At 40.9% G+C, this 14969-nt stretch overlaps 1 protein-coding gene across 1 annotated transcript in view; it reads left to right on the top strand.

Moving 5' to 3' along the window:
• The window catches only part of LVRN (laeverin), a 74628-nt gene that overhangs the window by 20992 nt on the left and 38667 nt on the right, over positions 1-14969 (top strand). The window contains exons 2-4 of the mRNA XM_033181492.1: positions 8139-8281; positions 9420-9559; positions 12963-13089. Of these exons, the coding sequence (XP_033037383.1) occupies positions 8139-8281; positions 9420-9559; positions 12963-13089 (410 nt within the window). The remainder of the gene's footprint in view (positions 1-8138; positions 8282-9419; positions 9560-12962; positions 13090-14969) is intronic.

Below are 14969 nucleotides of genomic sequence, written 5' to 3'. Positions count from 1 at the left end.
CAATTGGTGATAAATCAATTCTGCGTTCTGAATTGTAATTTGCTTTTTTAAAAAACACATTTATCTATTACTAGTTGTGCTTTTGTTTGCATCGCCTTGCTGCCAAAAATGTTGACTAATGATTCCAGATGTCCTTTTATTACTTGGATTTTGATGTTTGTTGTGCTTTGGCTATCCTTTATTTTTGACCCACCACGACTGATCACTGTACCAACTAAGTCGTTCTTCAATCTGAAACAGAGCAGTGGCTCCCAGTGACTAGTGGCTACAGCCTCCAGGGATATAGAGGGGTCTCTTCGGTGCCACTTCTGCCACCCCTATATCCTTCACAACCTCTTTGATTCAGTTCCTCTGCCAACCTCCTCTCTGGTGCTCAGGATACTGTTGAGCTTCGCCAGGTAGCAACAACCCAGGTAATGGCATTGGCTCCTACTTTTTGGTTAGATGAGAGTAAGTGCATCTGACCAGCTCTGCACTACCTGACAGTGCTGTTGTAGGACTTGTGTCAAGATTTATTTATTTTACTAATCTTCTTGTAGAATCAGTTTTTGACTTCATTGATTTTCTCTATTGATTTTCTGTTTTTTATTTCAACGATTTATATTTTGATCTTTATTATCCCCTTCTTCTTACTTTGGGCTTTATTTTTACTTTTTCTATATTATGGTTGACACAAACTCATTACTTTAATACCCTTTTATTTCTCAGATAGGCATTTAATATGATACATTTCCCCCCTAACTATTGCTTTAATGCCATGCCACAAATGATGTTATGTTGTTTCTTTTTTTGGTAGTTCAGAATACTTTCTAATTTCCATTTTGATTTCATCTGTGACTCCTGTGTTATTAGAACTGCATTATTTGCTTTCGAAATGTTTGGGTATTTTCTCATTTTTTTATTGAATGCCTGACGTTTAAACTTTTATGTTGTTGAATGCTGGATTTGGCTATATTGCTTAGAGAATGCTGGCCCTTTTGTATAGTATCTGAAGTTACTTGGTGATCCTGTTGATCCTTGTTTGATTCTCTTGAGCCATGTTTTTAAGCTCTTTGAGAATGACTCTAAAAAAGCCTTTACTGTAGGGCTGCTTTAGGTCATTACTCAGGCATCACCCATCTGGACTCCCTCTGTTGAATAATCTATATATTCTGAAGATTTCAATACTCTGGCTCGAGAAAATTCCACAACTCCAAACAGTATGTGAACTCTGGGAAGTGTTCAGCTTACCTTTCCCTGGTACGTATTCTTTCCCCAACAGCTTCTCTTTGCCTGACCTCATGATGATTAATATTTGAGCAAAGATTTGAGGGGAATCCTATGCAGATTTCTGGAAGTCTTTCCCTGCATAGTTACCTCTTCTCTTATACTCTACTCTGCAAATTCTAGCTGTCTAGGTGTCCCTGAACTCTAACGTCTGTCTCTTCAACTCAGTGAGGCCACTGAATTGTTTCAGTTTCTCTTTCCTGTGCTGCAGTTTAGAAACTGCTTCAAGGCAGAAAAACAGGGTAATTGGAGCCTTTGCCTTGTTTGTTTCTCTTCTCTTGAGGATCACAGTCCTGTGCTTCTGGTTATCGTATGTCTGAAATAGTTGTTTTATATATTTTGTCAGCTTTTAAAACTGTTTTTAGCAGAAGGTTGATTTGAGCCTATGTTACTCCTTTGTGGTGGCAAACAGAAGTCTCATTATCTTTAGATTTGGGAATGCTATTAATTATAAAGTTAATCTCTAGTCATCTTCATGACATCTTAGTTTAGTTTAGTTTTAGTATTTATTACATTATGTACTTCAAAGCAGGCAATGCATTGGAAAGGACCCCAGGCTTGGGAGCTGGAGCCTTGATTCTGGTACCACTGCGCACTTGCTGGTTGTCTAATCAGTTGCATAAACTCGTGGGGAGTCAGTTTTCACATCTGTAAATTAAGATGGTGGGACTCTTTAAGGTCTCTTCACTTTTGAAATTTAATAAGAGAATTCATATAATCCCATTTTTGTTCAAAGATTCCCAGAATACTTCTTGCATTTTTGAGTCTAGCATTCCCTTGATTAAAGAAAAGAAGGAACTGAAAGATATTTAAAGAAATGAAAATAGAACGATCAAGATCAAATAAGGAAAGTGTGAAATAGTTGGTGAAAATTAGGATATTTTGTGGTGCCAAATAAAGGTGAAAGCAGCATGATTAAATCAATGAATTTGTGGAGGTATAGGCAGAGTGAACAGAGAATACAAACACTTCCTTGCAGTTGCTGTTTATGCTAGGAAATCTGGCATGGTGATTAGGGTATGACATACAAGAGAGAAATTTGAGCAGTATTAGGAAAATAATTTGTAAGTCGCAAAACAAGGTCAGAGACCTCAAGTGCCAGACACATGATGCTGATGTCACAGAGGAAAATGTCATTTCATTATCCTATAAAAGTGTCAAATCCACATATTTCATGTGGCTGAGCAGTTCTCTCTGGGAGATGGTTTTGCACAGCAAAGCTTCAGATCCTGTGTCTTTTGAAAATAGGTATAACTAGCATATTGAAAAAGCACAGCTTAGGCTGGGCGCGGTGGCTCAAGCCTGTAATCCCAGCACTTTGGGAGGCCGAGACGGGCGGATCACGAGGTCAGGAGATCGAGACCATCCTGGCGAACACTGTGAAACCCCGTCTCTACTAAAAATACAAAAAACTAGCCGGGCAATGTGGCGGGCGCCTGTAGTCCCAGCTACTCGGGAGGCTGAGGCAGGAGAATGGCGTAAACCCGGGAGGCGGAGCTTGCAGTGAGCTGAGATCCGGCCACTGCACTCCAGCCTGGGCGACAGAGCGAGACTCCGCCTCAAAAAAAAAAAAAAAAGAAAAAGAAAAAGCACAGCTTATAGAATAGTAAAAACACAACTTTGTTTTTCTATTGTCCTTTTACAGTGGGAAATTTAGTCCGTGGGGTAACTTTTCTGCTCTGCATGAGGACCCCAGCAGCCTGTAAGTTCCTGCTTATTCTTAGGTGACAGGTGATCTACAGTAGCTAAGTCACAAATAAGTTAGATGTGAAAATTAGAAAATCTAGTCCTGTGTAATATTCAAACCTTCAAACTTAATTTACTGTTAAACCTCCTTCTCTCCCAACTCCATTTTCTCCCATTCTCCACTCCCTACTCTTGGGCTGGTTTTTAGGATGGAAGTCTGCAGTAAGGTAGAGGGTGGTAGTCCTTCTTCTTTTCTTTACCTCACATTTCTACTGTTCTTTGCCTGTCTTGATAGCTGCTATTTTGATTCCATGGCGGTCCATGGGGCTGGGGTGACAGGGAGAGGTGATGCATAGGACTTCTTACTTGAGCTGGCACTGTTGTCATTTTTTCTCATTCTGGTCTTACAGATGCATTTTCCCCTTGAGATGTCATTTTCCTGGATTATTCATTGTTTTCCCTCTTTTTTTCTACAATTTCCTTGACTCAGCAACTTCTCCTATTTCTTTGTTCTGATAGTCATCATGACTTCTTCCTTAGCCCGTAGACACCAAGCAGCATATCTCAAAGCTCCTTCAGACTCCTCCAGGTGGCTCTATTGTACTAACCCAAGACAGTGCCCATACTGGCTCACTTTGTGTGGTAGGGGACACAGCTCTTGGAAGGAACACTCATACATCCCTGGCCTGAGACTGGCATGAGTCCCAGGGCAGCAGCACTCCAAAGAAGTCAGCCATTCTCATGCCTTTTAGATCCCCACCTGGTAGGAGTTAGACCTTGGCCATACCGTCAACTTCATCTTTCTCAAAAGTAAGTTGGGCTTCTAAGCCTCTCAGCCTGAGGAAACGCTTTCACTGCTCTCTGAGGGATTCTCTCCTCCAAGCCCATAGTTAGAAGGTTGCCCCTCCTCCCAACTCCCTGAGAGCATGGAAAGCTTGGCAAAATAATGCTTACCCCTCCCATCCGTCAAGAGATATCTTCTCTGATCTCTTTTGTCTCTATTCTCTGATCCTTATTCTGTGGCCCTCATGTAGCTGAGAAGTCCAACAGGCAAACCCAGGTTCTCAAGGCCATTTATTTTGAAAATCTTCATAACATGTTTTGGCACCTTTCTGTGGAATTTTACATCTATTATGTTTTGTTGCCTGGTGAAAACTTCAGTTTTCAGATTCTATTACACAAGTAATAAATGAACATGATTCATAAGCCAACCCTTGAACCACATGGATGTGGTTCACTGGATGTTACACAGTCCAGTAAGTGTAACATCTGGCTCTACTAAACATTTTGATTTCTGAGTGCGTTATTGTGTAAAAAACACTGTGTGGGAGGACAACTTTCCTAAGAGTTTTATTTCATACTTGTCCAACTATGCTATTCAGCACCTGTTAACTAGAGCTGTAGGCATACAAAGTTCGTAAAATAATTTGGAATGAAATAGCTTACTGAGTCGATGTAGTAGATTTTTTTAATGTGGTAGTAGATTTATTCTCCAAAGGTGTCATGTGGTTCTTGACTACAAAGAAACCAGTGAGTCCATGATCCACTTCCAGCATGAGAAAACAGTGAGTCCATGATTCTCTTTCTAGACAAGAGGGCAGTAAATTTGCTCTGCAATACTGACCCACAAGGAGACAAATTCTCCCAAATTAACTCCCTCACCAGCTGACAATTCTAAACACAGACTTAATGGACATCATAATACCATGTTTCAGTGAGATTTGAAGGGAGGAGAGGCTGGTGAATGGTTCTATTTTCTGAGGTCAGAGTATCTTTAGAGGGTTGCTTGAGTCCAAAGCACAGAGAAAAGGGAAGGAAACACCACTGTGAAGTTCCCAGAGGTGGCATAATTAGATCATACGTGCTGCTGGTTAGACCTGACTTCTGCAGTTAAGGTTGAGAGCCAGAGACTGTGTGTTGTAGGGATTTTCCCCTAACTTTTTGTTTGTTTGCATAAAACTAGGGAGGGAAATAGTTGAATTAAATTTGAGAGACTTTATTTTACTTATTTGGAGACCTGAATCATGGAATTGGAAGATGCTTGCTTGATGTTTGATTTGCTAAAGTGGTGACTCTTTAAGCTGGCATCTCCACCTGCTTTTACGCTCCAGGTTCACTTTTGGAATCTGTAAAATAAAGTTTCCCACTTCCTTAAAGAGTCTAATTTTCTCTCCGCTCCCCACCGTGCAGCCTCTTTGAGATTCATAAGCTTTGTGAGGTCATGACAGCTGAGAATGTATGATCAAGCTTTACTTCCTATAGTTTCTGTTACAAAGACAATAGGCATGTGTTGGCTTTTAAAAAATACATAAGCATGTATTTTTTCATATGCCACCAGTTGTACAAAATACCCTATAATTTCAGAGGCTCAAAGACCTCCTGAAGGCCACGCATGAACCTGGAAGGGGGTTGTTTCTCCCAACTTTACATGACTCATGGGCTCTTTTTCCATCTTGCTGGATATCTTAATCGCTCTTAGAATCACAGTTTTAGGGTTCTGAGTGGCCTTAGAGATCATCTACATTTTATAGAAAATTTAAGTGGTATGTTAAGCAACTTTCCCAAAGTTACACAACAGCCTTTACAGATTCCAAGCAAGAACTCCGGTGGCTGAATTTCCTGTTCATGCCTGTTCTTTCCACTGTATTGTCAATGGCTTGAATTTTCTCTACTTTGTCCCATCCCCTTAAAGACAGTAACTAAAACCATAAAACAAATGCCAGTATAACAAACTCTGCCAAAGTACTTTATATTCTTTTGCATATACTGATATCATGCTGCTTTTATTTTATATTAGTTCTTGGCTAAACAGATACGTACACAATTGCTGTGAACCCAGATTTTTGTCAACTTATACAGAAGAAAAAGATACATAACCTCTCGTTTCTAGCAGTTTCAAATTTACTGGGGAGACAAATATGACTCGTGTTTAACCTGTGGTCAGCTGTAGCCCCTAGAACATTTTTTTTCAATTTTTAATTTTTGTAGGTATAATAGTAGTTATATATATGTGGGGGGGTACATGAGATACTTCGATGTAGGCATGGAATGCATAATAATCACATCATGGAGAATGGGGTATCCATCCCCTCAAGCATTTATCCTTTATGTGACAAACTAATTATACTCTAGTTAATTTTAAAAGTACAATTAAATTATTTTGACTATAGTCACCGTGTTGTGCTATTAAATACTAGTTATTATTCATTCTTTCTGTTTTTCTTTTGGTACCCATTAACCATTCCCACCTTCCCTAACCCTGGGACATTTATTTATTTTTATTTTTTTTTTTTTTTGAGACAGAGTCTCGCTCTGTCGCCCAGGCTGGAGTGCAGTGGCCGGATCTCAGCTCACTGCAAGCTCCGCCTCCAGGGTTTATGCCATTCTCCTGCCTCAGCCTCCCAAGTAGCTGGGACTACAGGTGCCCGCCACCACGCCCGGCTAGTTTTTTGTATTTTTTAGTAGAGACGGGGTTTCACTGTGTTAGCCAGGATGGTCTCGATCTCCTGACCTCGTGATCCGCCCGTCTCGGCCTCCCAAAGTGCTGGGATTACAGGCTTGAGCCACCGCGCCCGGCAACCCTGGGACATTTAAAGATGCATCTGAAACTAGTGATTTCCGAACCTCTATTCCATCCTGTAACTTATCCCTCTTTGAATTATTCTATAGTTCATCTGTATCAAGAATGATTTGTGAGATTGGAAGGGATATAGGAGAATTCAAAGGGAATTTATTGGTAAATTTAATTACCAATAATTTAAAAGCTCAAACAGCAGTACAAGGTAAATAGGGTCATTATTTTCTAGGTGGAGAAACTGGGACTTAACAAGATTATGTGACTGTCCAGGATTTCTCAGTTGGTAGTAGATGGAGTGGAGTAGGGTCTTGCAGTAAAAGTAGCTAATGTCAGAGCCCACAGGGCTCCGTCCAGTCTATGCAAGTAAGCATATAATAATGTGGGCAAGAGCAAATAAGCCAAACAGGCCTTACTATAAATTATTGTTTTTGTCAACACAATGATGTTATGACACCTCAAAATAGCTGACTGAGAGGTGTTTGCATGTGCCAACTGTCCTGCGTGTCCTTCCTAAAGCTGTGTGAATTTTTATGCAATCAGCGGCCTTATGATGGTGAAGGAGGGATCACAAGGGTAAGTAATGGATGGCATACACTCTTGAGATATCTTCGTTGAATTCACCTTTTATTTATTCAAGAATTGGGCCTGATGCAAAAACAAATGTATCAGAGACTTTAAGTCTCAGGACCTTAGTTGAAAAAGGAATTTAGCATCCATAGTTGTCATCTAAAGACAGGTTCCCAGGTAAGCAAGTCTTCGCAAATGGGATAATGAGACTGCAGGGTTTGTGTGTGTGTGTGTGTGTGTGTGTGTGTTTGTTTGTTTGTTTTGAGAAGGAAGTTGTTTGCTGGGACCTATGCTGTCATCAGACTCAGTCAGTAGTGGCAGAGGGTATACCTGACATCTTCTTGTCTGCTCAGGGTATTCTTGTCCCTAAGCTTTTCCCTGTGAGTCACCAGTGTGTGGTGGGATTATGTCACTCTTTGTATTTTATGTGGTGGGATAATGTCACTCTTTGTATTTTGCCATGGAGATAGAGGAACAATCAGTAGGGATTTGATACATTTACCCATATATAATTGAAAGTTGTTTTGTTCAATCAGCATGTACCCATATTGTTTACTCCCAAGGGTGTCCAAAATGAAACTTTTTGTAAGTTTTTAGCTAGAAAGAAGAGGAGGCATGTGAGAAAAAGAAAAAAATGTAGACATTCTTCCACTGACTTTTCCTTTAGTGGAAGATGAAAGCAGTGGACCATTCTCAAAGAGGTACTCCTAGCTTTATAAAGACCTGGTTCTCAAAAGACTGGTGTTGCAGATCTGCTATATTTGTTTCTATTCTGTTTGTAAAAGGTTTTAAAGGTTTATGATGTCATAAAGCAAATACTATTTTGTGGTTGAAAAGTCAAGAGTGTGCTTGTATTTAGATCTCAGGAGAATTCTAAGGTGCCATGATAATTGGAGTGTGTTGGTGTGATGGGGTGGGCAGTGAGGAAGATGAGAGGAAATTTCCTCTAACACACAAACTTACAAACCATCATCTCAACGTGTTTTTTATTCCACTGGGTTGAGATAAAAATAAATTAAAATTTCCCCAACATGTATTTCAGGGCCCTGTTAGCATCCCAGCTGGAACCAACATTTGCCAGGTATGTTTTCCCTTGTTTTGATGAGCCAGCTCTGAAGGCAACTTTTAATATTACAATTATTCATCATCCAAGTTATGTGGCCCTTTCCAACATGCCAAAGCTAGGTAAGTCATGCTTTCTGTCTATATCTAGCTGTCTATCTATATAAATTTTGTAATCACATTTACACCAGTAGCTTTTCCAGGCAGTGTATTATGGTATGTTACAATTACAGTCTACTATAATTAGGTAGAGCAGTCACCTGGGGTATGTGTCAGCATCCACATCTTGGAGATGGTAAATCCTGATTCTTTTCGTATTAGAAGCTGTGGGTTTTATACTATTCTTATATATAGGCAGTCTGCCTGCCACTTAGTTTGGGCTTCAACTGTTGATCATTAGTGACAACAAGCTGGTGGGCTTAGACTGAATCTGGTGCACAGCTGTGTTTCATTTGGCTCATGTGCCTTTTTTCTTTTTGTTAAATCAGTTTCCAACTTTAAAATATCCAGAGATTTTACATAAAAATTTAAATGTGAAAACTTAGAAGTTCTAACAACACTGGACCTACAGCTCCTACATGGCAGCGATCAGTTACATTTGAGAAGAGGCTTTAAGTCTCAGGACCTTAGTTGAAAGGGAATTTAGCATCCACAATGGTCATCTAAAGGCAGGTTCCCAGGTCAACAAGTCTTGCTGTCTCCAGCAGGAGGTTGGCTGCCTCCTGCAGCCTCTTCTCAGATGATCCTCACCACTCCCTATTAGCGTACACCAACCCATTTCACATCAAGTGCCTGGCCCTTGTAGGCATTTGAGTTTGTGATTTCAGCTTTAAAGGCCCCAGATTGCTTCCACTAAAGTCTTAGTTGAAACCTGAGAGTAGTAGAATTGCACCTTGTTGACCTACCATGGGGCCTGGGCAGCTCTAGATTAAGTGTTGTGAGAAATGGGCTGGACTAGAAAACAATAGAATTAGGTGGGAGAGAAAGGAGGCAGATTGGGGACTAAGCTTATAGTGCTCGTGGATTTGGCCCTCAATCAAGCCCATATTATTCAAAATGCTGATTCAGGCCCAAGATACTGTTTTGAGATTTTCCTAATGTAGTTTTGGATAGCTTAGGAGTAGGTGGAGAAATCTGAACTGCTAGACTATGAGGAATAGCTGGAAAGGAGTAGCTGGGTGACAATTGACTTGACAAATTATTTCAAAGACGTGTTATTGCTTAGATTTGCTGTGATTTGAACTAAAATAAATTTCTCTAGGTCAGTCTGTAAAAGAAGATGTGAATGGAAGCAAATGGACTGTTACTACCTTTTCCACTACGCCCCACATGCCAACTTACTTAGTTGCGTTTGTTATATGTGACTATGACCATGTCAACAGAACAGAAAGGGGCAAGGAGGTGAGTGAGGAAGATTCTGTAGGTAAGGAAGAGTGTACTGGCTGCAGATTATTCATCTATTCTTTTCTGCATCCAGTGGTTATGCCTGCATATCCCAAATCGATTCCTAGTTCTCTCTCCCAAGCCCTGTAAAAGTTCTTAGTGTGGCTTTGCAGAATGGGACATAACATTTCCTACTGCCGTTCTTTGGATAGGTTTTCATGGAAAGACTCCATATTAAACCCACTCCTCAAGGCAAGGTCTGTGCCCCCACTTCCCAGTGTGTTTCTGCTTTTGCAGAAGACAGGAGAGAATGGGGAGCACTGCTGCACTGGCACCTTGATGTTTGGGTTTAGTGTGTGATGTGTACTTATCCCAGGGTTAATGGAGTCTTGAAGCTTGGGTGATATTCAAAACAGTTAGCAACCAGCGTTGCTGGGCATCAACCAGTCAAAACAGACACCAGCCAGGAACAACTGCGATGGCTGGAACGGTGCATGCAGGTTAAAATATTATCCCTGTTGTTCTGTGAAAGGGCCCTATAACAAAGCGACCCCCAAATGCAGAAGGAGCTGAGAGACTGAGGAAGGAGGCAGACAAATCTAGTTTGTTGGTTTGGGATGTTTTATTAGGGGAACTTAAAGACAGAAGCATGGTCTTGGCTGGCTGCAAGACAAGTAGACCTTTGCTCTGCAATTCCCCAGACCCAGGGCTTATATCTTCCGGGAAAAGCATACATGCTCTGGAAGAAATGTGTAGTTGGCCACATCACAGCCTATGATTTCCAGAACAACAAGGGTGGTTTTGAAGGAAACTAACTATGAATAGGTGTTTCTACATAATGAGTTAACACGTTAACTAGACATTTAGAGGCACTCTTAGACTCAAGTTTAGTCAGAAGTTACATAGTGGATTAGCATTTAATATAAAGTCGCGCTTGTCCCCATACCTATCCAGAAGCTGAACTGCCGTATTCTTCAGTTCTGGAGCTTGCAATGCTGTTTCTGAGTTGTGTAAAGTTGGCACTCTGTCCAGAAATCGCTAGTTTTCACCCAATTACCCCCTTTATAATAATCTTTTAGGAAAATATAGAAGTTATACTGGCAGTGCTTTATATACTGGTTTACTCCCTATCACAGTGGGCCTTGGGCCTAGTTCTTTCTAGACACATAGACTTCATCGAGCTGAGAAAAATCAGGCCCTGTAGCTCGCTAACATACTCTCCTGGGCCCGAGATCTTCCAGGCTTGCACCGTTGACATGTGGAGAAAAGGAAGCAGTGGGTGAGACAAGCCGCTCATCGGGGAGAATCACTCAAAGCTACTCCTCCTTTACAACTCCTAACCTGGTGATGAATTACTAATATTGTGTTGGCTGAGCGATTCTCAAAGCTCCTCCTAACTTAATGAATTAATAATACTGTGTTAGATGCAAATGATAGCTTGTTATCTTCGTAAGCTGTTGGCTCCAGTTGGATTTTCCTATTGAATAATTACTAGTAGATCCTTGTCATCTACAGATATAACACTGGCCAAGTTAAACGTGCATGGCTTATATTGTTAAATCTGCTCAGGCATGATTTGGAAGCATGTGCTTTGAGTTAGGCAAGGAGGAATGGGCGCCATGGCTCCCATAGGTAATGACAGACCAAAGGTGATTCCTCGGCTTCCATTATCTCAAGTGCCTTGTTGTGGTAAGTGCTACCGCACAGTCAACAATTCTTGTAGAGGGATGATATCTATTTATTGGTGAAAGATCACCCTGGAAAGGATGCCAGCTGCCATAGAAGCAACAAGGAAATGCAGCATGCCTAAGACAGGCATGTTCATAGCCAGCACACTGAGGTTTGGCATGAGTCTATCAGTGGAATGTGAACATTTGGCTACAGCTCAGCTTTACAAAGTTAATGAGTCCATTACACACTCTGCAGAGGAACAAAAAAAAACACTTGGAATAGAGTCCAACCCGTTTACAAATTTCTCATTAAGTAACAGATAAAGATTTCGTGAAATGGAAAGTGTGGTTAATGTGTGGCATGAGAATAAACATAAGAAACATGTAAGTAGTTCAGAATTTACATAATTCTTAAAAATACTTTTAAGCAGAAATAAAAGCACAGTAAGACGAATATGTTCTTGGAGGGCACAAATCTGTAAATACTGTGATTCTTTCATTTCCTTAGCATTTTCTCTAACGTTTTGCAGAGCGTTCTTCCTTAAATTAACTGCATTCACAACAGGACGAATATTTTAATTATCTCACTTGGTAACTTTCATTCCAAGATCTTTAAGTTTTATGCATGTTCTTTAACATTAATGCTAGCAATTCTATTAAAAATTGCTTACCTGGCTGGGCACGGTGGCTCAAGCCTGTAATCCCAGCACTTTGGGAGGCCGAGACGGGCAGATCACGAGGTCAGGAGATCGAGACCATCCTGGCTAACACGGTGAAACCCCGTCTCTACTAAAAATACAAAAAACTAGCCGGGCGAGGTGGCGGGCGCCTGTAGTCCCAGCTACTCGGGAGGCTGAGGCAGGAGAATGGCGTAAACCCGGGAGGCGGAGCTTGCAGTGAGCTGAGATCCGGCCACTGCACTCCAGCCTGGGTGACAGAGCGAGACTCCGTCTCAAAAAAAAAAAAAAAAAATGCTTACCTTTTGTAGAGTTTACAGTACTTTCAATTTACAGTAAAAATTAATGTTAAAACAATAGGATATTACTCACCAAAATCACACAAATAAGCTCCAATTACCCAAACAACAGTGTGGTCACACAAAACAGACAACACATGGCAGAGATTTCCTTTTCCTTGCTAAAGTGGAAGTGTCATTTTGCAACAGAATAACAAGAGAATTTTAATTTACTTGCTTCGACAACTTTAAAATTATGAGACATTTGATGAACTTTTTTAAATTAGGAGAATTAACCTTATTTCAAATTTTGAAAGTAAAGTAGGACTATTAATGTTCTAACTGCCAAACCATTTTAAATTTGCATGATTTAAAAATGCTTAATATGTACCATACTATATGACTTCCACTCACAGTGCAATTCTGTTTTAGATCATTAGTAATATATCCTAAAATGGGAAGCAAGGGCCTGAAGTGTACAAAATGCCTATAGAATCTACACTTACTGTAGGAATAGATGGTTGTACGACCCATTCCAAGGGTTGTTTTATGATTCCAGATTATACATGCTACTGTCAAAGATCGAAATACAGTTTCGGGGGAATCACGGTTCGTAACTTAGGGAACAGCCTTCAGGGGTTTTCTCAGGACATGTAGGCATGCAAGCATTTTATTATGTAGCTTCTTCTGAAAAGGTAAGACTTTGACTCAGCAGCAGGGAATTGGAGCAAGCAGACTGCTTCCTTACAAAATCACTACTGGTTTTCCTCATCACTGTTTAACTGTTTTGATTTAGATACGTATCTGGGCCCGGAAAGATGCCATTGCAAATGCAAGTGCAGACTTTGCTTTGAACATCACAGGTCCCACCTTCTCTTTTCTGGAGGATTTGTTTAATATCAGTTACTCTCTTCCAAAAGCAGGTGAGGTCATCTTTTCCTTTCAGTGCATTTGGTTTCCTGTTATTTGGGCCCTTGGTCGAAGCCTCAAGACACACAGACAAACCCATAAGGATCCACTGTCACCATTTAGCTGCTGTTTTGGAGTTAGCCTCGTGACCTATGTCTTACAGCTTCTGAAACACAGAGGCTCACCGGTTCTTTCTCTGTACAGAGCTGCCGAAGAGCGCTCAGACTGTTTAGGTCTCTCCTGGCTACTCAATGGAAGCTTCCCATCCTCTGGACCCTGCTTTCTCTTTCGTGTTCAGGCTTTTTCTCTCATACTGCAAGTTTGCAATGCTGTGTCTGGATCACTTTAGCTAGTGGGCTTTCAGAAGTTACTTCAGTTCTCTTTACTAAGTTGTACTTTTTAAAATATCCATTAGCTGTGAATCACTGAATTAGGACTTAGTGGTCCTAACTGAGAATTTGCATTGTATAAAATTGGAATGATATGTGAATATAATATGATCCTTAAGGAAATACGTAAATATTTAACCTTTCATAGACCTGTTTGGTATGTCCTTAAAATTGTATGAGTCACTCAGCTCAGAAAGTTGCTCAATGTTTTTTCTCTCTAAATTGAAACTATCATGTAAATGTATTTTGTTCCTCTGACACGTTAGTTGAAGACTTGGAAAAAGTATGCTCTGCCTATACTGGCAGATAGTGGAAGAAGGTGGGGAGTAAATATTTGGGAGCTTGAGCCTTCTGAACCCCAGGAAGTCAGGATCTCTGCAGCTTGAGCATTCTGGCTAAGGAGGAATGGGGAATGAAGGGATGGAAACCACCCTCGGCCCGTACAGAAATCCTGGAGGTAACACCTATCATTCAGGGATTTGGAGGCAGCAGGAGCTCAGGCATGGAGACTAAGCTCCTGGCATTTCTGGGGCTTGAGGCTCCCAAGATGCCGCTTGTCTTGGCAAGAAAAGTTCTATTTGTATTTATTTAGATGAGAAGTCCAGAGTCATCCTTGACACCCTGTTCCCTTGAAGCACACCCTCGATCTAATTAGTCGTCTTATCATCCCCTGTATCCATCCATCCATCCACTCACTTCTTACTGTCCCCCTGGTTCTCCCTAGTTTTCATCATCATCTCCACCACAGCTGTACTCTCATAGCTTCTCCACATTCCCTCCAAGCCATCCTTCATGTGAAACCAGAAGGATCTTTCCAGAGAAAATCTGATCATGTTACTGTTCTCTTTAAAACCTCTGTGTGACCTCCCATTGCCCTGAGGGTTAAGTCTGAAGTCAGTACCATGTCTTTCTAAAGGTGCTTCTCTTACCAACCTCTCAGGGCTTTTGGCAGTTCCTGAGTGGGAAGGATGCTCTAGCTCTGTCTCTGCTCACTCCTATGCATTCCCCTTCCTCTTGTCTCCACCAGGCTCTTACACATGCAGTTTGCACATCCTGAAATGCCTTCTATCCACTGCTTAATTCCCTTTGGTTTCTCAACTCAGTGCCTCCTCATCCAGGAAGCCTTCCCTGACTTCTTTTCTCACACTTCCACAGCATCCTGCGTATTCCTCCATTTGAACTCTTGACCAATTATATTTTAATTATCTCCCTCATTAGATCTTGGAGTTAGGATCTGAAGGGTTTTTTCTTTGTGCCTCTAGAACCTATGGCAGTCAGGTGGTCAACAGCAAACTTTTTGGGGGATGGAGGAAATAAATATATGTGATTAGTTCAGTAATTCCACTTAAATTCTGACCAGATTATTAATTCCTGGACATCAGGGATACATTTGATACTTTCTTTGTAACCTTCATAGCATCTCAACTGATGTTACCCTATGAGCACTCATCGGAGGCACTCAATCAAAACCTTATTTTTATTGATAGGTGATTAAAATAAAGAGT

The sequence above is a fragment of the Trachypithecus francoisi genome, unplaced genomic scaffold (assembly GCF_009764315.1).
Source record: "Trachypithecus francoisi isolate TF-2019V2 unplaced genomic scaffold, Tfra_2.0 Lachesis_group2, whole genome shotgun sequence".
Taxonomy (NCBI): domain Eukaryota; kingdom Metazoa; phylum Chordata; class Mammalia; order Primates; family Cercopithecidae; genus Trachypithecus; species Trachypithecus francoisi.
The sequence above is the reverse complement of the archived record's forward strand: the minus strand, read 5'-3'. Positions and strand labels throughout refer to the sequence as shown.